This window comes from Coffea eugenioides, chromosome 2, assembly GCF_003713205.1.
Source record: "Coffea eugenioides isolate CCC68of chromosome 2, Ceug_1.0, whole genome shotgun sequence".
NCBI lineage: Eukaryota > Viridiplantae > Streptophyta > Magnoliopsida > Gentianales > Rubiaceae > Coffea > Coffea eugenioides.
In genome coordinates, this window is record NC_040036.1 from 18,019,401 (window position 1) to 18,044,386 (window position 24,986).

General features: G+C 36.6%; 4 protein-coding genes across 4 annotated transcripts; 3 read left to right on the top strand and 1 right to left on the bottom strand.

Moving 5' to 3' along the window:
- Window positions 1–173: 173 nt before the first annotated feature.
- Window positions 174–788, top strand: LOC113762792 (auxin-induced protein 15A-like). Its single transcript, XM_027306389.1, has one exon. It carries the CDS (start codon window positions 246–248, stop codon window positions 564–566), a length of 321 nt encoding a protein of 106 aa, XP_027162190.1. The 5' UTR covers window positions 174–245; the 3' UTR covers window positions 567–788.
- Window positions 789–3,938: 3,150 nt separating this feature from the next.
- LOC113758477 (auxin-induced protein 15A-like) lies at window positions 3,939–4,259 on the top strand. Its single transcript, XM_027301320.1, has one exon. The coding sequence runs from the start codon at window positions 3,939–3,941 to the stop codon at window positions 4,257–4,259; it is 321 nt and encodes a 106-aa protein (XP_027157121.1).
- Window positions 4,260–6,331: 2,072 nt separating this feature from the next.
- On the top strand, window positions 6,332–6,964 carry LOC113760123 (auxin-induced protein 15A-like). Its single transcript, XM_027302694.1, has one exon. It carries the CDS (start codon window positions 6,452–6,454, stop codon window positions 6,746–6,748), a length of 297 nt encoding a protein of 98 aa, XP_027158495.1. The 5' UTR covers window positions 6,332–6,451; the 3' UTR covers window positions 6,749–6,964.
- Window positions 6,965–9,763: 2,799 nt separating this feature from the next.
- On the bottom strand, window positions 9,764–24,908 carry LOC113761266 (pentatricopeptide repeat-containing protein MRL1, chloroplastic). Its single transcript, XM_027304169.1, has 19 exons — window positions 24,463–24,908; window positions 22,801–23,527; window positions 22,444–22,681; window positions 22,004–22,067; window positions 21,774–21,918; window positions 21,539–21,654; window positions 20,122–20,250; window positions 19,777–19,950; window positions 19,472–19,630; window positions 17,458–17,598; window positions 16,276–16,375; window positions 15,183–15,291; window positions 14,986–15,077; window positions 13,907–13,997; window positions 12,684–12,915; window positions 12,516–12,608; window positions 12,164–12,212; window positions 11,100–11,193; window positions 9,764–10,347 (listed from the first exon to the last, which is right to left on the bottom strand). Exons 1-19 carry the CDS (start codon window positions 24,784–24,786, stop codon window positions 10,113–10,115), a joined length of 3,312 nt encoding a protein of 1,103 aa, XP_027159970.1. The 5' UTR covers window positions 24,787–24,908; the 3' UTR covers window positions 9,764–10,112.
- Window positions 24,909–24,986: the final 78 nt, after the last annotated feature.

The window sequence follows — 24,986 nt, forward strand, 5'->3', positions numbered from 1 at the left end:
CATGTGATCCCTTGCCAATTTCCTCACCCGATGTGCTTGCCAACTCTCATAATTCAACTAGCTTACACTCCCCAAGTGCTCCCTCTTTCTACCATTTCCAGATGCTATATATGTTGAGGCGTCTAAGATGACATTTCATCAATTAACTCGCTTTCTTTAGCTGTCATCCACATTTCAAGGTACTTCAGAGTCTTCATCACCTAATTAAGCTTTCTCCATTCCTTACCGTTTAATCTATTCCACAAATGGGCGTCCAATTAGCCGGAATTGCTCAAGCTAAAGAAAAGCTTCGCCAGACTATCTCACCAAAAAAGGGAAGCATTTCGAAAACTAATGACGTTCCTAAAGGCCATTTTGCAGTTTATGTTGGGGAAACATACAGGCGATTTGTGATACCAATTTCTTACTTGAACCACCCTTTGTTCCAAGACTTGTTGCACTGGGCTGAGGAAGAGTTTGGGTACAGCCATCCCATGGGAGGTCTCACCATTCCATGCTCTGAAGATTATTTCATCAATCTCACTTCTGTGTTGAATTCTTTAATGTGCCCCTTGCATGGAGGCTAGCTTTAACCTATCCGTTGGTACATTACATGTTCATTAGTGTTAGGATTTCATTGATTTGTACGTCTTTTGAGCTAATTTTAACAATAGAGACCTCTAATTGAGTCTCTTCAATTTTGTATACAGATTGGGAATGCAACCGATTGTGTCATCCACATTGTACAATACAAGTGTTGCATATTGCTAAAATTTCTGCTTTAAGACCCTCCAATTTTTTGAGCTGAATAGCCTGAATGTGTACCCTTGGAAGATAAACACGAAAATTTTGTAAAACGAGAAAATAGTTTAATACATAAATTATTGATCTTTTCTTCTTCTTCTTCTTTTCTTTCAAAAAAAAAATAAAGAGTTAAAAGTTGAAAATGTTGAGAATTTATTATGGATGCAAGTTAGGCTTCATTTGAAACATATTGCAATAGCAATTTAAGATTAAAAAAAAAGAGTCCAATTTTCTACTATTCGGGAGATTTTTGGTATTGCAGCTCATAAGGAAATAGATTAATGAGAATCGAACCCACTACTTTGACATGACAGTTCCGCTTTGCTAATTTTCCCCGAATAAATGGAAATAAAAGAAGAGAAACTCTAGCCCAAAAATTTTTACTGCAAAATGGGAAGAAATGGTGAAAACCACTAAAAACCGAGAGAAGTCTTCTACAACAAGAAATTACGTATAAAATCTCAAAGAAGTAGAATGCAATAAATGACTTTTCTTTTGTCAACTTCAGAAAAAATAATTTTAAAAATTCCTTTCTTTTCATTTTTTTCGTTTTCTCTCACAAACTAATCTTTCTCCTTTTTTTTTTTTGGTTTTTTTCACTTAACGACTTTGTTTGGGAATAGACTTGACAGGGGCTGAGAACCAGGGCAGAAATCAGGCTTCACAACAACGCTCAATGGGATCCTCCTACAGTGAAATGGAAACCAAGGTAGAGCAGCTTCACATTTGTACTAATTTTTATAGTTACAAACTTCGTATAGGAGGAAAGCTTTTCCTAGATGTATAAATTGTATTTGAACCAAAAAATGTTAGGCCCACGCAAATAGTAGGCAAATACGTGCGTCCCAACTCCCGGAGATGCGCCTCATCTCCGCCACAGACTTAGAGAGAATTTATCCGACGACATTAATTGTTCGACTGGCATCTTCGTCGCCTTTATCTGTTGACGCCCCTTACGTTAAAATAAATGAATGTATCATCTGTCGGCTTCTTCTTCATTACATTTATCATATCTTAGAATTTTGCAGTGAAGATTTTTGCCTCCAATAAAGTCCCGAAACCTGATTTTTCAGTAGTTAGCTGGCAACTTGAATATTGATCTAGCTAGCTAGTTTGGGTTCTTCATCCCACACGCGAAGGATGGCACCTAATATTTGTTTAGGTAGCTTTCGGAATTTGAGTCAGAGACCTCACTTAAATTGCTTGCTCGGGCAGCTCCAATGGGGGTGTAATGGGGAGCCATTACACCGCTCCATGACACGGCTCCCCATTGGAGCCGTGTCATGGAGATTACACGCATCACATGTATGATGCGTGTAATCCATTGAATGTGGGCCCTATGGCAACGGTAAAATTCCAGCACAAAGCATATTTGGGATCAGACTTCGATCAACTTCGATCAGACTTGGTCGAGCATATTTGGGAACGATTCGAAGGCAATGACAATGAAAATTAGTATTCATTTTGTTATTATTTGTATTTTATTTGATTTAACTTATGTAATATTATGTTATGGAGTTCAACTAATTACATTTCGAATTATTAATTAAGTATGGATTATTATGATATCTTCGCATTTGAAGTATCAAATATTTGTTTAATTTCCTACATAATTATTTTTAAAAAAATAACAATATATTATTTTTGAAACATAGAAAAAGATATATTATTCAAACTTAAAAATTAATAATATCATTTTTAGAAAATAAAAAAATTCAAAATGTACAAAATTTAACGAAAGTTAGTACTTTATTTTTTAAAAATAACAAAATTAGTTTTAAAAATTACTTTATTTATTTATGGGATATGAGTTATGCATTATTAAAATAAATATTTGATTAATTGTGGACCCATGCTATTACACCTTGTGGAGTGTAATCCATTGTGAGTGAAAGTGTAATAAAAGAGGAGAAAGTGGAATGCTGACGTGGCATATGGATTACACTCCACAAAGTGTAATAGCATTGTGGATGCTATAATGGTCAAAGTGCACACGTACATTGCACCAGTGTCACATTTCTCGCTTAATTTGAGAAGCAACGCTAAATTGCACCATGAAGAGATCAGTTTCATGTCTGAAAATATCTTCTTTTTTTTTTTGGATACAATAATATCTATTCTACACCTATTTCTACTTTGCACTAAGAGGAAGGGTAAACCTAAGAGGGTTAATGAGAAACTTAGAAAAAACTGAATCTCACCGGACGAAACAGGTGTTTTTGCATCCGTCCGTCAGTGAAATTTTCAAAATATCTTGGATAAGAATGCGAGTTAAGAGATTCGATCCTTTGACCTGAACCCATGAATTGATGTTCTTTTCAGTTGGTAATCAACCAGCTGATGGGTTGATCCAAATGCCGTACATGCTTCAGTTTTGGACCTCAAGCTCCAGGTCAGGATGAACCCACCTCCATCGAAGCTGACTTAACATATATGCATCAATTCTTATCACCTTACTGATTAGATAGACAGAATTAATGCACAACAATAATTTTGCCACTCGTCTAATCAGGGTCCTCACGATGGTGAGACACAACAATGCAAATGGCTTAATTTGGTGGTAAAGGAAGAAATGTACGTAGATTGGCAGGGAACATAATAGGGCCCGTACGTACAAACGTAGAATGCTTTTGATATCAGCAACACATTAAGGATATATATAATTTGATGATCAGGAACACAGGAAATGCGTTACCAGCCGCGGTCGCGGTTCACCCCTCAAAACCGCGGCTAGAAAACACTAAACAATTAAAGCAATAAATTAAGAAGAGGAATTTCCTCACACATACAAGTTGGGGAAGAAGGGAGTAGCGTTGTGAGGATGAGCTCTTCCTCCCTGGCTCCCTGCCTCAATAATGCAAGAAGCACAGTCTTTAGTCTTGTTGGTTAGGGCGTAACTTGGTCCCACGATATTGGGCATGGGGTTCAATTTGCTGCGGACACGTCTGTTGCATGGCTAACTCCAGAGGCCTTTGTAGTCTCATAGGACTTCCATTATTTATTTTTTATGCTACTCAACCACCATTATTCCCTATAAACAAGAACTCAGTTGCAGAAAAATATACAGCAACCCCCCAAGTATTAATTCTTCTTCAACCTATACATCAAAGTCCCCATATATACATATCCTTCTCTTCAATCTAGAGAATTGGGCTATGGGAATTCGCTTGATAGCTGCCATGGTTCATGCAAAGCAAGTATTTAGGTCGAGAGCTGGTGTGCATGGCGGCCATGCATCACCAACTGCTGTATCCAGCAATGCAGATGTCCCAAAGGGTCACTTGGCAGTTTACGTTGGAGTGTCTTATAAGTACCGCTTTGTGGTTCCTCTGTCCTACTTGAAGCATCCTTTGTTCCTGGATCTATTGAGGCGTGCAGAGGAAGAAAACGGATTTGATCATCCCATGGGAGGCCTCACCATCCCATGCAGCAGAAATGCCTTTCTTGATATGGCGTCTCGCTTGAATGACTGCTGAGCTAACGAGGAAAAGCAGAAATTAAATAGGGATCTTATTTTTATTTTAATTAATATGACACACATAAGACTGCTACTCTTATTTCATTGTTGGGAATTTTACTGTTACAATGCATATTGCAGCCCCAGGCCAGTCCATCTATTGAAACTTGGGTTTTTCTGGCGGAAAATTTGCATCATTTTTGTTAGTAGCAAATAATTTTCTGCGCCCAGCATGTTGGAAGCTGCGATGGCATACGCAGTATTATGGCCGAGAAAAGAAATAATTATAAGGAGGAAAAACAAAATGTTCCAATTATCATATTTCTGTTGCAATTCCATATTTATCTTTTCTCCTACACAATAACGATTAAGGGATTGCTCGATACTGCTATACCATGCATATAGGTTGATTCTACTTTTTTGTGAGGCTGACATGCATGTCACCGAGGATCCCAAGTGCATTCGGAGATGAAATTTATTTATGGTTACTAGAAGAATATATTTTTGGGGCAACAGGGGATGTGCTTCAGGTGCCCCATTGTGTGTGTAGCTCTATACCTAGACAATATTTTTAAGTTCATAATTCCTGAAATGCTTGCATGATATATACTAGTATTTTTGGGGTAATTTCTATCGTAGTAACGGATTTGGATGCATGACCTATATGTGAAAAAGGAATTTAAATTTTGAACAGAAGTTATGTATCATCATGCATTAAAACCTATGTGATGAAGTGAATGATAAATTGAAGTTTGTCACAACACCATTAAATACTGCAGTAACGAAAAAGCCGTCGGAAAAAGGGAAAAAAAAAATTAGCTGGCATTCCGGATAGGAAGGAAGGACCTGGATTTCAAAGTCCCCATAGCAGCAAATTGCATCAAATAGTACTTGGATAATTGGGTAATGATTACAAAAAAATATATATATATCGCATGTACTTGGAAGGACGTGTGCATTTGTGACGGAGAATGGAGGAGATGGTGCTCATCAGGAGGACTAAACTCATGAATATGATCCAATTATTATCTCTTTTTAATGGTTGGTGGGGCAGGTATATATGGACGCCCTTATTTCAATCCAATATTGGATTGGACGATTTGATAGTCGAAAATCTGTGTGAGCACTTGAAAAGAAAACGAATCTTATTAGCTGATTTCTTTTCTTTGATTTTGGAAGTCACTGCTCATTGAGTCAGTTAATGATTGATCTGCAGAACGTGGAGAATGGTGGGCAGGTGGCAACTGCATTTGGGGATGGGAATACTCAATATGAGAAGCTGATTTTTGCTTCTGGCATTCCGAATAAACAACTAAAATGAATTATGCAAAGGTCTCATTAAGCTCCATATACCCTCGAGGAATCTCAATCCGCCAACTGTGAGGATTGACATTACTGTACTCTACTCATTTGGGAGAGATCCACAGAACAAGCAAAGTAATTCATGGAACGAAACGAAAGAACAGCTCCCTCAGACAAAAATTATTGGATATTTTTCAAGAGGAAGTTAACCAAAAACACATAGTAATTCATGAATCCACTCCGACTATTATATATATGATATATCCAGTGTGATCGAGTAGTATTAGCAATCAGAGAGTTTGATAAATGTCCTGAAAGCAGCACATGGCGCTCGGTTGTCGGCTACAAATTAGTTTGCATTCCTTCCGCAGGCAACTTGGCTTATAAAAATCAGAACCAACCCACATGAATAATGAATTATATGTTGTCAAAGCTTTCCGTTGTACGATCGCCGGTTTTGGTTTTGGAGGCATTAGCAGCAATTGCGGCCCGGAATGCTTTCTTCAGTTCAGAAAAATAAAATTACTTCAGCTGGGGCAAGTGGGGTACGTTCTGATGGATGATGCATGGAAAATTGGAGTCTTGAGCAGAGCCATGTGAGGCTTCAATAATTGAGGCTGAGGCCCCTCTCCATCATGATTCATGATCATCAACCCTTTTGATAGTTTGATACCGCGTCATCTTTCCACAACAGTTGCAGTCCCGTATTATTTTACGGAAAAGGCAAAAGTACCAGTAACATAGAGCAGATAGCAAAGGAGGCTATAAATACATGACAATCCACAAACCCTCCAACTTACCATACCAAGAACCACTCGATCCACTTCTTTTACAAATCAAGCTTCAACTTTCAAGATTCCCTTTCTAACTAGAAAAAACAACAAGAAGAAGAAGTAATTACTCGTTCTCATGGGGATCCGTTTGCCATCTATGATTGCCAATGCTAGGCAGTTCTACAAACTGCAATCTCTTCTGCAAAGAAATCGTCAATCAGATGTTCCTAAAGGCCATTTTGCGGTGTACGTAGGAGAGATGGAAAAGAAGCGATTTGTGCTTCCCATATCATACTTGAATCATCCTACGTTTCAGGATTTGTTACGCAAAGCAGAGGAAGAGTTTGGCTATGATCATCCTATGGGGGGTCTAACAATTCCCTGCAACGAGGATGCCTTTGTTGATCTCACTTCTCGACTCAACTCCCAGTAAAGGCTTAGTTAGACCAAAAAGAGTCTGCAGTTTTGACAAGAGAGCTTTACTATCTTTATCTTTCTTCTTCTTTTTTTTTAAATTTTTTTTATATATTTTTTTACCTAGAAGAGATCAGGACTGAATAGTCCATGTAAAAATCTACATTTAGCGAAATTCAGAGGCTACAAAACAATTATACAAGTTAAATCAAATTTATCCATTTTTTGGTTTCTATGGATTCAGCTCATCTGAAAAGCAGAGTTGGTATGTCCACCTGTGGTTTCTAAACCAACATATATATGGTGGACTATGAATTATAACTTTCCACTCAGGCCTCAGCAATCGTTCTCGTCTAAATAAATTCTTGTAGACGATCATACATAGAGTTTGAAAATAGTAGGCGTCAATGAAGATAAATCCAATGGACGAGCTCAGAGTGGATATTGAATCACAAGGCAAGGCAATAACATATGAACAAACTCTTAGCTACCTTCCAGATGGTCAATCTTGAAGGGCCGTCGAGTTTAAAATCCAGATTTCTAATGTTGGAAAAGAGTAAACTAATGAGACAGCTGTGGTTTAAGAACCTATACGATCTGTTTTGGGAGTCAGCAGTCTGCTAAGCTGCCTAAACTAGCCTTCCCACTCCAGGGCCACCAAGATACAATGCCCAGAAGGTTCAAATCTTCAATAAAGAAAGCTCTCTGCAACCTTCCAACAAGAAAAGAACCATGGTACCCGTCTTTTAATCAACAATGTGTAATCTGCCTCGCAGATGGTCAATCAGATGATCAAGTGCTTGCAAAGGTTCATATGACGAACCTGACGCATACTAAGTGATAATGGAGGATGGACTACAAATTTTTTGAACCCAAGAATTGCCAACGATAATGAGGATATGAAGCACGCATTATAGACGAAAGATTGCAGGAGTCTACTTCCTATCTACCCCCTCCTCTCCCTCCGGGGCCTTCTCTTTTTCTGGCAAACACATTTACCGTCTGGCTGGGATGCAAGTATTTAACCAAGTCAAGTGACGATCTTAAACGTATATTTTCCCTTTAATTTACTGGTGAAAATCTCCACCCTTTTTCATCTAGCAAAATAAAGTAGAAGCATTGATTTATCCTCAACTTGTATAGTTAGTATCCAAATATTAATGCACTCGCTGCAACAGAAGACAGTAAGCAATCATATGGACAAGGACAAGGAACATGTGGGGTCAAAGCACCATAGGTTAGTGAGGTGAATGAAACAAGGTGGAATGATAGGTTCATTAGCAGAACCATCTGATCAGTAATGAAGTAGGTCCTAATCCAATGGCTTTCCTACAACACCTTCGCTAATTGCAGACAAGAAATCCAACAAACAAGTAGAAGGAATCAACTACGGGGCTGTTATTGATGCTTCAAAAATTTGCTAGAGTTTCACAAGCAAAGCCTTGTGACAGTTTGTGATCATTGTCGATCAGAGCAATTTCGCCGATTTAGTTGCTGGAACTCTACTGCAATCAGGCACCAGACAAAAATTCAATCTTTTAGGTTTTTCAACATTTGGACTATGTCTACATATACGCAGTCAACGAGGAGGGTAACCATGTCCAGTTGTCTCTCACACATCCTCTGTTAGTACTCGGAGCATTTAAGGATCACAGCTTCAGCTCTTATTCCGTACCAAAGCTTCTCTTCGTCGCATTGGAAAGGATTTCTCCACCTTACACCCAATAAAATTAATTTAAAAAATATGTTTGAAAATTAACACTATTCATAGTATATTTCATCAGTTGTGTTAGCTATACACAAAATTTCATATATAATTGACTAAATTTTACCCTCTGATTAATCATTACTTTGACTCATTTTCCACCGTTTAAATGTTTCGTGTAAATTAAATGTCAAAATATTCTTAAAAGAATATCAATTTTTAGTATGTTGATCTAAAAATTAAAAGAAAAATAATAACACAATTAGATGATTTATAGAGATAAAATAATAGATGCGAATAAATGGAGGAAACTATGAAAAGAAATTCAATGGAAAAGATCCTAATCCCTGACATTCCAAGGTCTACATGCGTTCGGAAAGTAACGGAAGTTTAGTTTATAAGCTTGGATCCATGAATTATTATATCATTTCAATTACTCATTTTGAGTCCGCAATTTCCTTTAAAAAGCACTGGAGCAGTTCATCAGCACGTAAAGAAGGCGGCGAAAGATTTTGGCCAATCATCAGCATTTTTAGCTTTTTTTAACACAAAAAAAAAATTGTGTTATGTCGATTATTTTCTGGGACAAGTAGAAATTTGGATCTTTCTTCAATCCTTCCGGCACCTGAGTAATAGTTAAATACTTGTCATCCTGTTAAATTCGACGGCTTGCTTACTATTCATCCTGTTACTTATATTTGACATAATGATACCTTCCTAAATAACTTTTTTTTTTTTTTAAGGAACCTTCCTAAATACTTAAATGCACATTCTGAAAATCCATTCCTTAAGGGAGAGCACACAAATAGGTAATACGTGACCTTAAAAAGGAATTTCACAATCCACTTCGAGCAATTGATTCAATTTAGCTTGAAATGCCAAGTCCCAAAATTTTTTTTAAAAAAAAAAGAAAAAAGAAAAAGGGCTAACAAGTGCCCTTGTTAAAAGACTCTTGAGGTGTTTAATTTTGTTGCAAAAGAACAGTTAATTTGAAAAGGTATCTAAATGCAAATAGTATAATAAATGTGAGTGTGTGCATTAATATGAAAACTTAGGTGTAGAATTAAGTATGTTAACCAAAACTCCCAACAAAAAAAAAAGCAGCCCAATTTGTGGCAACAGCATCAGGTGCCGTGCATAACTTGCCTTTGACATAACTGACGCCTGATACATGAATTAAAACTTCAGCCTTTTACCTGCCTTGTTCTTCAATGTGTTTGTTCCTTTGTCTTCAATGTAACTCCGTACGCTCTGAGATGCCTGGAAATCAACTAGTAATACAGCCTAAAGTAAATATTTATGTATAACTATATTGACAGACAGTAGACGAATTTCTACAACCTATACTAACAATAAATGAATAATATATCTCCTTCTTAAGTTTATACAAAATTCTCTGAAGACTTCGTGTCTTCATAACGTCCAAGGAGCATATATACTATTTTTAAGAGGCTACACGCATCTCAACTCGTTTAGGAGATGTTACGATGCTAAAACCAAGGACTATCTCTACTATTTTCCTGATAATAACATCTTAACCTTGCTTGAACTTACAGTAAAAAGTAGTTAGAAGTGATCATCCCATAAACCTTTCCACTCCAACTGCCCGGCAATGCTAACTAACAGGGCAGTGAATAAGCTAAGCCTCATGCATTGCCTTGGACCATACACAGACTGACTAGTCTAAAGACAAATCACCTGTTCTAATGTTTCTCTGTTGATACATGATTCCTTTACCCAAACGCCTTTGGAATGAGCTCCGATCCGTAGGCTTTCCACTAAAAGGAGAATCAAGCTTTGGCTGGAACCATTTTTTCACAGCACCACCATTAATTCTTACTTTCCCATGGGATTCATTCCCTACAAAATGTAGTCCAAGCCTCCTCAGCAATGCTGCAACTGCTTGGCTAATCCTGTCAACCAAAATAGTGCATTACATATAGTTTTTACACATCATAGAATCAGGTTTGCACCATTTCTCCACACAGAAGAAAAAGGGAAAAAGATGAACTAGCCAAAAATACATGGAATAGATGCCTATTGGTGGTATTTAGCAGTTGGCCATGACATAAGTACTCAATGAGAATTGGGAACACCATCTTCCTTCCAACTTTTATATTTGATTCAGTGAGAATAATTTAACATATTTGAGCTAATAAAACCTTAATCAGAAACAACTCATCCATGCTGGTCTACAGACCCGCCAATGGGAAGTCAGATGCAGCAGTTCATTTCATGTCATAATGTCTTTAGTTCCTTCAACAATTATCTTTACAGCACCATAGTACAACACCCATATCTGATATTTCATACTTAAAAGAAGTTCAGTATTTTGAAATTTTTAGAGGAGATTAAATGCTTTTTAAGTGAATTTTCAAACCAAAACAATAAAAACAAAAAGAGGAAATTGTTTTTCTAATTTAGATTGAAGATGCCATGCCCTTTACGCAAGTAATAAAAAGTATAAACCAGTATGGTTGAAGCAAATTAAGACACCAAATTAAGATACATAATGCAACATGACGTAATATTTACTGCACCAAAATAAAGCAATCTGCATGCGCAGCACTAATCCTATAACTGCTTTAAAAGTATGAATATGCAAAAGTATCATGAAGTAAATAAACACAAAAGTCAGAAATTTCCCATAAAAGAGAACCGATACCTTCCAGCAACTTTAATAGTTTTCTCCCCTGATGGAGTTTGAATTTGTGTCTTCTCCAGTGGCAGTAGAATAGACAAGTTCGGCAACTTTACACCTACAAGAATGAGTGCACGTAAAGGATACAAAAGCAACAGTTGCTTAAGCTAGCATATAAATTAATTTCACTTTGCACTTGACATTTCCTTCAATTTTCTCCTTGTACCTTCAACGTTTTTTTCCCAAACACAAGCCATATTACGATTTACATAGAGTAAATGATTCAAACGAGAAAATTTTAAGATTTGAGATATACAACAAGAGAAGGTAAAACTTGACGCCCAAAGAAAAAGTCGTAATTTGGCAACATACAAACTTGGACTTTATAAGACTTATTAGCTCTTTTGCTTAAACCATGCTCCATCAAATAGATAATCTGGTAATGCTGGCTATAAGCTTCAATTGTTGGCTGTTGCAGTAGGACTGCATTTTTTGTCGCATTAAGGAGCAGCTACATGGCTGCCAAGTTTTACATGGACAAGTATTCTTCATCTCCAATTCTATCTGCCTTATAAGAGTGGGATATATGGGGCAGCTTATGTAATGAAGGATATTATGGTTATTCTTTTGTATTCTTGTTTAGTGCCTTTCATTTCCCTTTTTAGCGATACTTCAAATTTGTACAAAGTTCTAATCTCCGATATTTTCATCTTCGTCAAGTACTAAGAATCCATGAATCACTTGAGGTTACCTTGTTTCTGTCTTAGGGCATTGAATTTGGAGGTGTTTTGGAAATCCATTATACTTACTGTGATGATATTTGTTCATACAGGAATCAAGTTATCACTATTTCCAATTGAAGTTACAGTTACTTTAATTTTTTTTTTTTTAAGAACTTCTTTGATGCTTGTGGCTTTTGATATGTTCAAAACCAGTTTAATCTCTAAAGTGCTGCAATCAGATACTAGGAAACAAATAGACATACACAGACGCACACACACGCATCAAAGAATTTGATCATAATCTTTGGACTCAACTCTAAATAGTCTAAGCAGAAGCAGTAATAGCAAAAAAATGTGTTGTGGTACCAGCTGCGAGACGGTGCTTGAGACCCTTCAGTACCGTCAAGATATATACCTGATCAAATTTCACAAAATACTCTTATTTTTTCATTTGGGTAAGTAGAAACAAGTGTTATATGTGAATTTAACTGAAGAAGCATGTCAAACAACCCACCCATCTTGCCCAACACCTAAATGAAAAGGCAAAAGAAAATAAGCTTCATCCCATGAAAATGTTTCATGCATATGAAAAGAGGGGAATACAAATTTGAAGAAACAACTTGAGGAAGGGAAAGATGCTTAACACTAGGAAACAAAGAGAAGTTTAACCTTATTCCAGTTGCAGGACTACCAGAAAGCAATTAAGAAACATGCTCACCTCAGCTGCATGGATAGGCAAATTCCTCACATCGACAATAATCGGGCTTCGTTTTAAAGAGACAGCAGGTACAATCCCAAGTGAAGCAGCCTCCTTCCAACACAGAAAAGGTTTCAGGAAATGTGACCTCAGGTTAAAGTGAAGAAACATTATTATCTTTTCACAAACCTCAACAAGTGAAAATGCACGTGGATCATATTCCCCAAATCCATCAACCAATGAGAAGAGTTTTGAGCCTTTCGATGTATCAGTACTAACACCCAGATTCTCAATGAGTCTGTTCCTAAGGGATACATCATGAGGAAGTTGCAAGCATCCCAAAACTTGTGAAAGTTCATCCACAGTAGGAGCCACACCAGCTACAACTGCTTCTCTGTAAACCATTAAGGCCAGTGATGTCCTGCAGAGAATTTATTTTTTATTAACGACCATGTTCTTCTCTGCTGTCTCTTTGGACAGCAATGTCATGCCAACAGCCCAATTAATTCAGAAAATCTTTATTCTTTTTATCAGGTTGAGTGGACAAGTATAATATACGGAGTATTAGGTGGCATTTATAGAGGTAACAATCAGAAAATATCAACAGTGTCAGCTTGACCTTTGCTGGTTCCAAGAACCGTGGACCAATATAAGTTGTTGCAACAGTAAACTGGGTAAATTCATACCCTTATACACACAGCAGAACAACACAAAAAAGAAACATATATCAACAACTCGCATACTGCAGGCAGAGGATAAAGGTCTTAGTGACGTATCAAATGTGGAAACAATGAGCTAAAGTTTCAACCAAGCAGAGAGTATCTCCAGGAAAACGAAAGGCAAAGATGCTTATGACCACACCACATACATGCTTAAAGTTAAGTCTCTGGTAAAACATGCAAATCAAAATATCAATCATAAATAGATTCAGGTCAGCATATTTGAGGTCTCAGACCATCTCTCTGATATTGGACAAATATACCAGACTCCAAAAACTTAATACTGAGTTGCCTAGAAAACCTAAAAGTTACTGGAACCTCCATCAAAAAGTGAAAGCAATTGCCTATAACATTTATCTCAAGCAAGTCTTGAAGGAAAATCCAATTAATTACAAAAAGAACATTCTAAGATGGGGTCAAAACATAATTCGTCAGCTGATCAACTATTCTTTCATAAAGAAACGAATACTTCCAGTGTCATGGTGCCTGGACAAGTTAATAACCTAGTACTGGAGCCAACTTGTTCCCTATAAAAATCCAAAGAAAGGATACTCGCTTCAAAAACTTAACACCAAAAAAAAAGTGCCATACGAAATGACTCCCAAACTGACCACTTCATGTTTCTTACAATTTTTAATACTTGAACAAAGCTTCTGAGACAGATAAGCTAATTAGGAAAGAACAGGAACCAACCATTTACTGTCAAGCTGTAGATAGCCAGACTTAAGGGAAAAGACCGGCTCACCAAGTGCACAAGCTTGCTGGAATCTCCTTAAGCACATACCTTCAAGAAAACAAATCAACTAAATAATTATGAGGCTTAAATAATTTTAAAAAAATTGCAGAATTAATTTATGAAAGAGTTTTCCGTAAATGTCAGCATTTTGAATCTTGTGCTAACATGCATGACACATATATATGCCACACAAAAGGAAAAAAAATCAAGGTGACAACAGTACTATTTTATCAGGGCTGACACTAATCAGATTGTTGCGCCAAGGTCCTATGTTACTCATACTTGGGGATAGGAGTCCCATGGACACGAATTTTCTTGTGCAAAATGAAGAGCCTAACACAGGAATGGGCCCAATAACAAAGCCCAATCTGCCAACTCTTAATTTCCTGACAATAGATCAATAAGTGCCATGAAAGGAACCAACTATCTAATTTGCAAACAGTATTAGGTGCCAAAAACAAGTAAATCACAAAGTTCAATGACATCTCATAATAAGGCAGGATGACAGTACAGAACCATCAGTTTACTGAATCACACATGTTCTGTGGAAAAATAGAATTAGTTATCAATTTAACCACTTCCACAAAAATGCAAGAGTTTTCCATCAGTTCAGTAGCATCTTTCTCAAGAAGTTTGAACGAGGAAGCATGCTTCAAAGGTCTACATTTAGCTTTACTTCCATTCAAAAACTTTTACAAACTTCAAGTTTCCAGAGAAATAGAATTATTTTCTAGTATGAGAAAAGTTGCTAACTGAAACCTTACAATTGATTAGACAACAATGACAAATAACTTGACTTCGTCGTATGAAGAAGCAATACTCCCAGATACTAAAAGACAGCAAAACGTGATTGAGATTCAAAAGTTGTCAGAATACGGTGCCACTTTTATGACTCTTAAACTTTTAGCACCCAATATAACAAATTTAACATACTTGCGGACACAAATCAAAACTAGAGAAAATAACCACAAGAATCATTTTCTGAAATTTTTAAGGAAAATTGTCAGAAAGATCTGATAGCAACCCTTGATCATACCAATTAGACACCTGCACATAACAAGGTTAGGGGCAACACCATCCTTCTTGGCTTGAGAAAAGAGCATTAGGCCAACTTCCAGGTCATCCTTTCTACAATAAGATCATACCATATAAATTATACAGCTGCAGATTTCACCAGGAAATCCTTGATTTTTCAGTGGTAGTAAAAAGACTATTCAAGACGAGAGCTCTTACTTTTCACTTGCAACTAGTAAAATCGAGTATGTTATGGTGTTTGGGCATAAACCCCGCATCTTCATTTCAAATAGGACTTCTGTAGCCTTCTGTAGTTGATCTGCTTCACCTGTAAGATAGTTTGATCTTATACACGAGTCCCAAATAAATCAAAAAATAAGATTCTGAAGCTATAAGAAACCATGCATCCCATCAGAAGGAAAATGAGGTTGTTTCTGTTACTCAAGTATCTCGTTGAAAAGCTGAGAGCAGAGAAAGATAAATGAAGGTTGGAACAACACCTTTTCTTTTGGTGCAGGTGTTGAGGGTGGAGGAAGAGTTAAGTAGATGACAGCAGTAAACCGGTTAGACATCTAGCCTGAATCCTACATAGTATCATTTTTCTTTCTTTATTCCCTCCAATTTTAATAGCAGCTTTTCCAAAGAGCTCGAAGAGCACCAACTGAAAGAAAATGTTTCTGATGATATAGCTTTTAAAAAAGTATGAACCAAGAGATGAAACATTTTAAAACCTAGCCAACTAAAATAAATATCATTTACTAACAAAGAGTCGTATTAAAATAGGCCAAGAAGGCTAAAACCCGAGCCAAAGTATTTTCCTTTTAACATTTAGAAGCTATTTATTTCACCCAACCATGTGATAGAATAGCTTTGCATCCAAATTTTGACAGCTATGCAATAACCAACCTCCTAATGGTTAGATTTTGTTGTTTTTCTCCCTTTCAACCTAACGATCTTTTTTTGGTTTCCTTCTTCTTCTTCTTCTTTTTTTTTTGGTGCTGTGTGGTCAGTATCACAACAATTCTGAGGCTTTTCAGTAAGCAAGTGCATATTCTTGGAGAATGAACCTTATAAACTAGTAACCAGGTAGAATGAAATTGACTCTGATTGGAAAGACCAACCATCTCTTACATGCTTGAAGAAAACTATAACCTGTTTTAGTTGTCTAATTCTGCATCTATGAGTGGATGGATTATATATCGCCTAGCGAAGTAATTCAAGTGACTGGAAACCGCAATGCTTGAATATATCAAAGTGAAATTGAATTTATTTTGTCTAAACTGAGATGACCTGAGGAAGCAAATAGACTTACATAAGGCAGTCACCAGGGCATTCATCATGGAAACTGTTGGTTTCAAGTTGATGTCCTTAATATCTTCATATAGCTGCAGTGCCTTCTGCCAGTCTTTTGCCTAAAGATGTATTGAACAAGCACGTTGTTACCAGAGAAATGTTAAACAAGCATATGAATGTTAAAGATGTTGAACATTATTGTGAACCAAAATCACCATCCACTTAAGAAGGATAAACTGGCTTGCATAAACCAGTAACATCACGATGATAGTGCACTTGCAGGTTAGGGTTTCTCTATGCTCATAAGCCCATCTAAAGCAGTGATTAAAATTGATGTAAAAATCTCTTTGCTAAAATTGCCTTAAATGCATTTTCTCCTGTCCTGGTCTTCTTCACATCATGTAGTGAGAATTTCATCATGAAAATGACAAGATTTGTGGGGAAAAAAAGGTTAAAAGGGAGGTTTTCTTTTTCTTTTTTTTCTTGTTAGATTTCTTTGTCTAGAGCAATTATTTTTATCCAAGTGACATATTCCCTTCACAATTGACACATTTTGACGATTGATATTTGGGAAGGGGAAGCACCTTCATGAAAAGCAGGTTATTCTAATGCATTAAATGGTCTAACTTTTAAACTAAAATCAAAACACAGAGAACCCTAAAAGCAGCAGAGGGATATATGTGCATCCACAAGTTCATTGTTTTGCTGTCAAGAACTAAACTCAAAGAATGACTATTTAAACTTGACATGGCTAAATTTATGCTTCATAAAACTTCAACAGACAGAAATAGGAAGCAATCCTGACACCTAAGATTTTACATCTTTTCTATCCTTTGGTCATGAGACTGTCAATTTATACTCATTATAGATTCTCAATCCTGCAATGCATCTTATTCTTAGTGCATTAGCCTATACCAAATAAAAACATGTCATGCAAAAATTTCCTCTTTACATAAAGAAAGGACTCTGAAAGATGATATTGAACATCTTAATGTTGTTGAAATTCAGCCAAGTTTTCTTGCCATAGTTGTGACCTCTTTTTGCATGAAAAATTCTTAATACATTGAAGAATATAGGTACTTACACCTAACCCCTCTAGCAAAACACATGAATCTGGTATTTTAATATCATACTCAAATTGGGCTCATATGTAACAGCACCAAGAAGACTATATTTTGCTAAATCACTTGACTATACATACATTGCTGCAGGCTCCCATCAATGAGCTATATGATATGCTTCCAGAAGGTATTCCGTTAGCTCTTGCTACCTTTAGAATTTCAAATGCAGCATCCAGATTTCCAGCATGTCCGGCAACATCTATCAATGCACTGATAAACATCTACCAAAAAGAAAACTGAATTAAGTGAAATGATCAAGTCATGTGACTTCCAACAGACTGGGGAAACCTTTAGATTGACTACTTTACAAAGGTAAGCTCTCTATCTAGCTGCAAGACTAAAACATGAAAAAAGCACACCATGGAACAACTATGTTGTTGTAGTGTCCTTACCAATTCCACACGTTTCCTTTGAGAGTTCAAGTTATGCAGTAAATATACCAGTAGTTATAAACAAAAGATGATTACTTAATAAGGCTCCATCTTTAAGGTTAGATGTTGTGGCATATACCTGGCAATCCATGAATTCAAAGCAAGATAGAGACATATAGCTTTTTATGATTACAAACAAAATGATAGGTAAAATTTTTTTTTAAAAAAATCATGAAACCAGAAAGTTTAATTAGTAAGCTCCAAGATTGCAGCCTCAACATGACAACTTAGAAGCCAGTCATACTTCAACAACAAAATATACCCAATGAATGATGTAGCAATACCATCATTCATAACCACATTGACATAGGACTTGATCTTTCCTTAATCAGAAGGATAATAAAAGGCTGTCATATTTTCCAAGCACTCATTTCTCTTTCACTTCATCGATCTCTAGGCATTTGACAACCGTAAAACCAAATCATCATTCTTAAACAGAAGCATTTCATTAATTGTTCTACAATTCATCATTTCTTTTTTTATGTTAGAGAACTCTCACAATTGAATCTCATAGTGGGAAACCAATACTAAATAGGGATAATTTCAGAAATCTCCCCAGGGGTTTCTGATAATTTCACTTGGCTCCCTTAAAGTTTCAAAAATTACAACTACCTCCCCTGCCTATTTAAAATGACAATACTGACTTTAATATTTTAATAAAACTCCCTTGTTGCCATGTTTATACAAAGGATGGATTTTAATTTTTTTCCTTTCTCCTTCTCATTCATTTCTCTAATATTTCATTAGAAGTATAAAAGAACTATCAATGTTATCCCTCGTATCTATCCAAATCAAATGTTAAAGTAGTAATATTTTTTTGATAACTTTTAATATCATACAATTTTTTTAGCTCTTTTTGTCTTGGTATCAAAATCAAGAATAAATCAACAATAATTAAAAACAAATGGTCCGAAAATCACTACCAAACTATGGTAGTTCCATCACTAAACTAGTCCATAAACTTTTATTAAAAAAAATAGTCCATAAACTTTAAAAGAAAAAACAAGATAGCACTTTCTTCTCTATCTTAAAAAGAATCTATATCCCCAATAAAGCACATTAAAAAATAGCCTATTATAGCAAAAGATTTATTGTTATAGTTGATTATCAAATAACAAATATTGGCATGAAAAACTTGAGATTCTTTTTCTTTTATAATTGTGCCAAATTACTTTACAATTGTTTGGAAGAACAAATTAAACTTTATAAGATAAGAGCATTTTAGGGTATTCATTAAATTTTTTACCCTATTTTAAGGTTTGTTACCAAAGTGTCAAATCAAGGGAGGTAAGTGTAATTTTTTAAACTTCAAAGGAACTAAGTGAAATAGTTAAAAACCTCAGGGGAGGTTTCTGAAATTATCCCTTTATCAAAATGGATGATAACCATATTCTAGTCAATAAATGATCCTCTATGCCACCAATTACCATCTTGATGGCAATGTCAGAGATCTCTAAGAAACTTGCAATGATAATACAGGCAAGTAAAAGAATGCCGACCACAATGACAATATAGGTCTCCATTCTCTCAACTCTGATTCAGGCAATAAGCACTCTCTGAGGGAATAGAAGAAACAGATTCAAGTAAAACATCACCAGAAAGTCATAAAAAGAGAAACAACAGCATGCACCATATTTAAATGCTGTGAATTTAAAAACAGTACCTCATCAGGGGCAACACCTCTTATTGTCATGTCACTATAGACAGCACAAGCAAACTCCCAATCACCATTTTGGCTATTAACAGCAATGGTGTAAACCTCCGGAGTTCCCTTGATATTATATTCATCAAGCATTTTGTACACCTCTCGCGCCCGATCAATCTATAAATTAATCAAAGGAACCAAATCTAAAGGAATTCATTGACCTAGATGAATCACGGAACCAGTGAAGAGGTTGGACCATAAAATAACTCTACAATCATAAATTCGGTAAGTTCTTTCCAGAATAGACTGACAGACCTCCTTACCTGACCAGATCTAATGCATGCTTTTATCAAGGCACCAACAGTAATGTGATCAGGGTCTATGGGGCGTATCTCTGACCTCATTTCTGCCAAGACATCAAATGCACGATCCACTGCTCCTGATTCGCCACATGCAGTGATAAGTGCATTGAAGACAACCCGGTCTGGCTTGACATTCTACTGCATACAAAGTGCAATACATATGAAGACTTCTTGAGAGTCAACTATATTTGATAAAAACTGAAAATGAATCAAATGGAAGCAACAACTAACAAAAGTAACTGGAAAGCATATTTAAGAGTCACCATATGCTATTCATAAAACTCCAATAAGCAACAGCAATCATACCTTTGACTGCATAATTCCATAAGCACCAAAGGCCTTTGCAACTTGCCCAGCTTTGGCACAACCATCAATAAGTGCACCATATGTATGAACATTTGGTTCCACTCCAGCATTGACCATTTCATGGAAAACCTAGAATGTTGCGCAATTTCAATGACTACATAATAACCATAGGAGAACAAATAAAGAGTACAAAAAGAAACAGAATCCAATACTTAATAATCAGAAATTGTAGCATTCAACATGTTCTAGGAATGCATTCACCAATATCTACTTATGCCAAAAGAATATAACCAACAATCAAGGTGACATTCAGCCACTAATTCACAGAAATTATTTGTTGTCAGTTGTATGTCTATATTCTACTATCTTCCCTGTATCATCATCTGAATGATGCAACAAAATTCAGGATTAAGTTTGCTTGCTAACAAGCTGACCACACCAAAAATGGCATTTTGTACTAGGATCCTAAAGTTAGAAGAAAAACAGCTTACACTTCAGGTGAACACCTCAGGGCCGAAAATTAAAACCAAAGAAAAGTCCAAATAAAATTATAATATAAACTGTGATAGACAGCTTAAAGAAACATCCAATTGCTTTGGGAACCACTTTCATTAAAAAATAATATCAAAAGCACTTTCCATTCACAGTGAGCCTCCACCATTATTAAGCAACATAATTATGAAATACATTTCAAGTATGCAAACTCACTTTAGTTACAATCTAATTACAGTGTGGATAAGAGACAGCATTTTTTGTTCACAAGTCAAGTACCATATGATAGAAAACCATCACATAGTTATGGACTATTTTCCTGAAATACTATCTGATACTGGCAGCTTGCCATTTGTGTGGATACATTCTTGGACAGACAGAATACTAAACCATAGGGATGAATATAGAAAGACCTTAACGCTTCCATGTGGATTGGCTATTCACCGCCTTTATCCACTTGGTTAGCAGTCCCCAGAGTGTAAATATCCAATATAGTTTGATATACCTCATAAACGACATTGACGCATACTTGTAGTAAGTGAATGGGCACCTCAAAAACATCCATACCAACAGAATCCCAAGATACATATTTACATCAATAGAAGTCTATCGGGAGAAATAACATCTGATCACGAAAAAGACCTATGACAAGAGTATCTAAAAACTGCCTACTTATTTCTCCTGCAAATAGCATTTTTCTCATATTACAAAAAGAGGAAAAGCAAAAGCTACTGCAAATTTCAGTGTTATTATTTTGAATGAACTAGATGCATAGAGTGGCAATGCATAATAATAACTTTCGAAGAATCAGACAAAAAATTGAAGCAATTACTTTACTAGAGGTGATAAAAAGAAGTCAAAGATGAAGACACTAGCAAGGAGGTCTGAGTAGCAAACTACAAGGACTGACAGCAACAGGAAGCACCTTGAACATTGTATCAACTTTCCCAGCTCTAGCACAAGTAGAAATGAGGGTAGTGTACAGTTTGCAGTCTGCTTTCAATCTGGCCTCCTGGACAAGTTGCAACACTTCAAAAGCTCCTACATTTATTGACTATAAAATTAGGAACTTAAGTTGTGACAGTAAAATTACATTACGATACTGAGGTAATTCATAAACTTGAGATCACCAAGCAGGGGGAAACATGAGAGCGTTTTACCCTCTGAATCTTGAGCGCTTGCACAGACAGACATAAGCATATTGAATGTGCTTAGAGTTGGATTTGGGATAAGCTTTGTGAAATGAAAAGCTTCCTTGACAGCCTTTTGAGTTTTGCAGGCTTTAAAAAACCCTGCATGATAAACCTGAGACAAACAGTATTTATTGGATATCAGCACAGAGGAATGTGCACTAAAATAGAACGTGGAAAAATGCTCAGAAAAGTCGTACTTTATCCATATCCAACAAACCCTTGCTTTCCATGTCTTCAAGCATCTCAATGCAATCATTTAACCTAAAAGAGACAGCAACAGAGGAAAGTGCCTTAAGACAATGCAAAAAGATCACAATTGATGCTCTGTTTCAGTTTGTTTATTTTCAGATATTGACTAGCCGTTTTGGCAGCTTCTACATCAGCTATGTATCTCTTATTTCTTTATTTGTTAAAACTTCTCTAGTGTGAAAATAAGGAAATCTGGTTTACAAGTGAAAATGTGTCCCTCCAATTAGAACAGGACACCTAGAGAATTTAAAAATTAAGAAGCAACAAGCCAAGAAGCGAACAAACAGGATGGTTACGTATTGAAATGCCCAATTAGACTTTCATTTTCTGTGAAGCAAATATCTCAGGCATGAAACTCTTGAGAAAAAATATGAAACAAAATGGTTACCGTCCATCTCTTAAAAGTTTACTGTAACCACCGAACAGCTGTGGTGAACGATTTCTGTCATGCACGTGCTTCCCTTTCAAATTATGGGTTGGAGACAAACTCTTCGATCTATTCTCGTGAAGTTTTGCATTGTCCTTATAAGCAGGAGACTCTTTTCTCTTTCCCATGTCTTCTTTCCAATGGGATGAGCCATTGTTATAATATGAAACGTGTCTTTTTTCATGGCCTTCAGTTTCCTCTGAAAGAATAAGCATACTTCAACTCAGACTAGTTCAGACAATTAAATTTTCAGCAACTTGTGAAAAGAACAAGCCATGAAAATCATGCTGGTTTAGGGAAGAAGCGCCAGGGCATAACCTGCGCGGTGAGAGAGCTGTCGTCTAAGAAATTGTTCTCCGTCTACAACGGAAGCCTTGAAGAGTGATGAGTTACCATTCTTGTGCAGAGAAATACCAGAGGATAGTGCTCCAAGACCATTCAATTTAGCCATAGGTGCCTCATAAAATGTGTAGAGGTCTTCACGGTGACTAAGGTCAGGCTTTATTTGTTGACCTTCTGTCAAAATTTCATGGTCTAGTCTTCCAAATTGAGTAACTCCACTTTGTACATTAACTGGAAAAAATGAAGCAATATGTGGCTTTTTTTCAAGAAGTAGCTTGGTCTCTTTACTGTCACTTCCACTTTCATGTTCACACCTCTCCAATTGCATTTCACTTGGCTCTATATTAAGAGTAGATCCTGCGACTTCTGGTTCTGATGGCAATAATGGGAGAGAGGATACAGACAAACCTTCAGATTCTCTTGTGTGCAGAGAATCATTGACAACAGAAGCAGTCATTTCACAAATAGACAACTCAGATGTGTTTGTAGCAATAGTAGCTCCATTCATCACATTGATTTCATCAAGATGCATCTCAGCCACAACGTCGTCATGATGAAAAGTATTGTTGCTCATTTCAATTGGTAGGTCTACTTTTTTATCAATAGGAATGTTCCTATTTAGAAGTATAAACTCTTCCATAGACAAGCTGTCCATCCTACTTTTGATATGTTGAAATAGGGGATGTGTCAGCCTCCCTGACATCTGAAAAGTTTCAAAATGAATAAGAAAGCTAGGCCAGAATAGAACTAAAGCAAATTCAAAATTGACTTGCACAGGTTCACCAAAAGCACAACCATGTTCAAAAGAATAAATTTCATCACTATCAGCAAGGCAGTAGAAAGGACTTAAGAGAAATCTTAACTCATTGTACAACACAAAAACAGGTGAGACCGAGTCGGGGAGCAAGGTTTCTTATGATCTCCATCTATGACCAGAATGCAAAATTAGGAAACCTGTATCTATGATCAGTTAGTGACAAATAATCTCGAATCAAATTATCCATCAGATGCTAATTTCACTAAATCCATCTAAAAATACTAAACCACTGAAATGACTGACACAAGGAGCTAAACTTCTCAGAACCATTTACCCTACAGAGTGAACATAGAATCCAGGAGCCACAAGCAAAGAAAGAGTATATCACATGTGCGGACAAGTATCAAAATGGGAAGGAACGGTTCTTTTTATTTCTTTCCCTTTTTAACTTTATCAGCCTGCCAGCCCTGCTGTGAGAGTGGAGAGGGAAGGAGCTACAAGCAAATAAAATAATATAACTCAAAAGAAAAAAAAAAAAGAGTTCCAGACTTCCAGTGATGGCAGACGAACATCCTCGAAAATGTTCAAACTAGAATTCAAGTAAACTTGCTATGCGTGTCATAGAAATCCTAATGTTACTCACACTGTGCACGATATAATTTAAAAAACTCGCATGCACAAAATTAATGAGAATATCCTAAGGCTAGAACACCTACTAAAGGATGCATTCTTGAGCGCATCAACATTCATCAAAAACTAAATGACAGAACAACATCGTATCACAAATGGAAGATCATTTTCAGCAAAACCATGATACACGAAGAATGAAACAGAGTGCAAGACCACACACTGCAGTGAAGCTTGTAAGAGCCGGAAAGTACCTGTTTGTCCTGAGCATTATTCCTTCTTTTGGAATAATTGTGAAAGACAAGGATGAAGGCAGAGACAGCCACCGCGGTGACAGCGACGACAAGAACGACGGAGTGCGAGTCGAGTGAAGCTCTCAGTAGAAAATTCCTGGAGTGGAAATGAAATCGAAACCCTAGCTTCCTGCATTGTCGTCGAAAGCGGAGGCCTGGAGGCCTCAGATTGTGGCCACTGCCGAGGAACTCCTTGCGAAGCAATGGAGCACAGTGGCAGCGAGGGGAGCGGAACGAAGAGAATGGAGTCCAAGAGGAGATCGAGGACGACAAGCTCAGTTCCATTATTGATACTGCGGCTGCGGCAACATCGATTTGGGAACGAAAAGATTCATTTAAAACTTGAAGGAGAGGAGTGATAGACTGATTGGAAACGATCAAGTAAATGGGAGTGTTAACCTGTTGCTCCAGCGAATAAAGTTTCGTTGTTGTGGATAAGACGAGCGCAAAATACAGGAGGGGTGAGGTGCAAATTCCCCACCACC

Coding starts and splice junctions, on each gene's coding strand:
- LOC113762792 (XM_027306389.1), top strand. CDS start 246: ATGGGCGTCCAATTAGCCGGAATTGCTCAAGCTAAAGAAAAGCTTCGC.
- LOC113761266 (XM_027304169.1), bottom strand. CDS start 24,786: ATGGAACTGAGCTTGTCGTCCTCGATCTCCTCTTGGACTCCATTCTCT. Junction 15,078..15,182: donor TTACTAGTTGCAAGTGAAAA/GTAAGAGCTCTC, acceptor ATCTTATTGTAG/AAAGGATGACCTGGAAGTTG. Junction 12,213..12,515: donor TGCCTATCCATGCAGCTGAG/GTGAGCATGTTT, acceptor AAATTTGATCAG/GTATATATCTTGACGGTACT.
- LOC113758477 (XM_027301320.1), top strand. CDS start 3,939: ATGGGAATTCGCTTGATAGCTGCCATGGTTCATGCAAAGCAAGTATTT.
- LOC113760123 (XM_027302694.1), top strand. CDS start 6,452: ATGGGGATCCGTTTGCCATCTATGATTGCCAATGCTAGGCAGTTCTAC.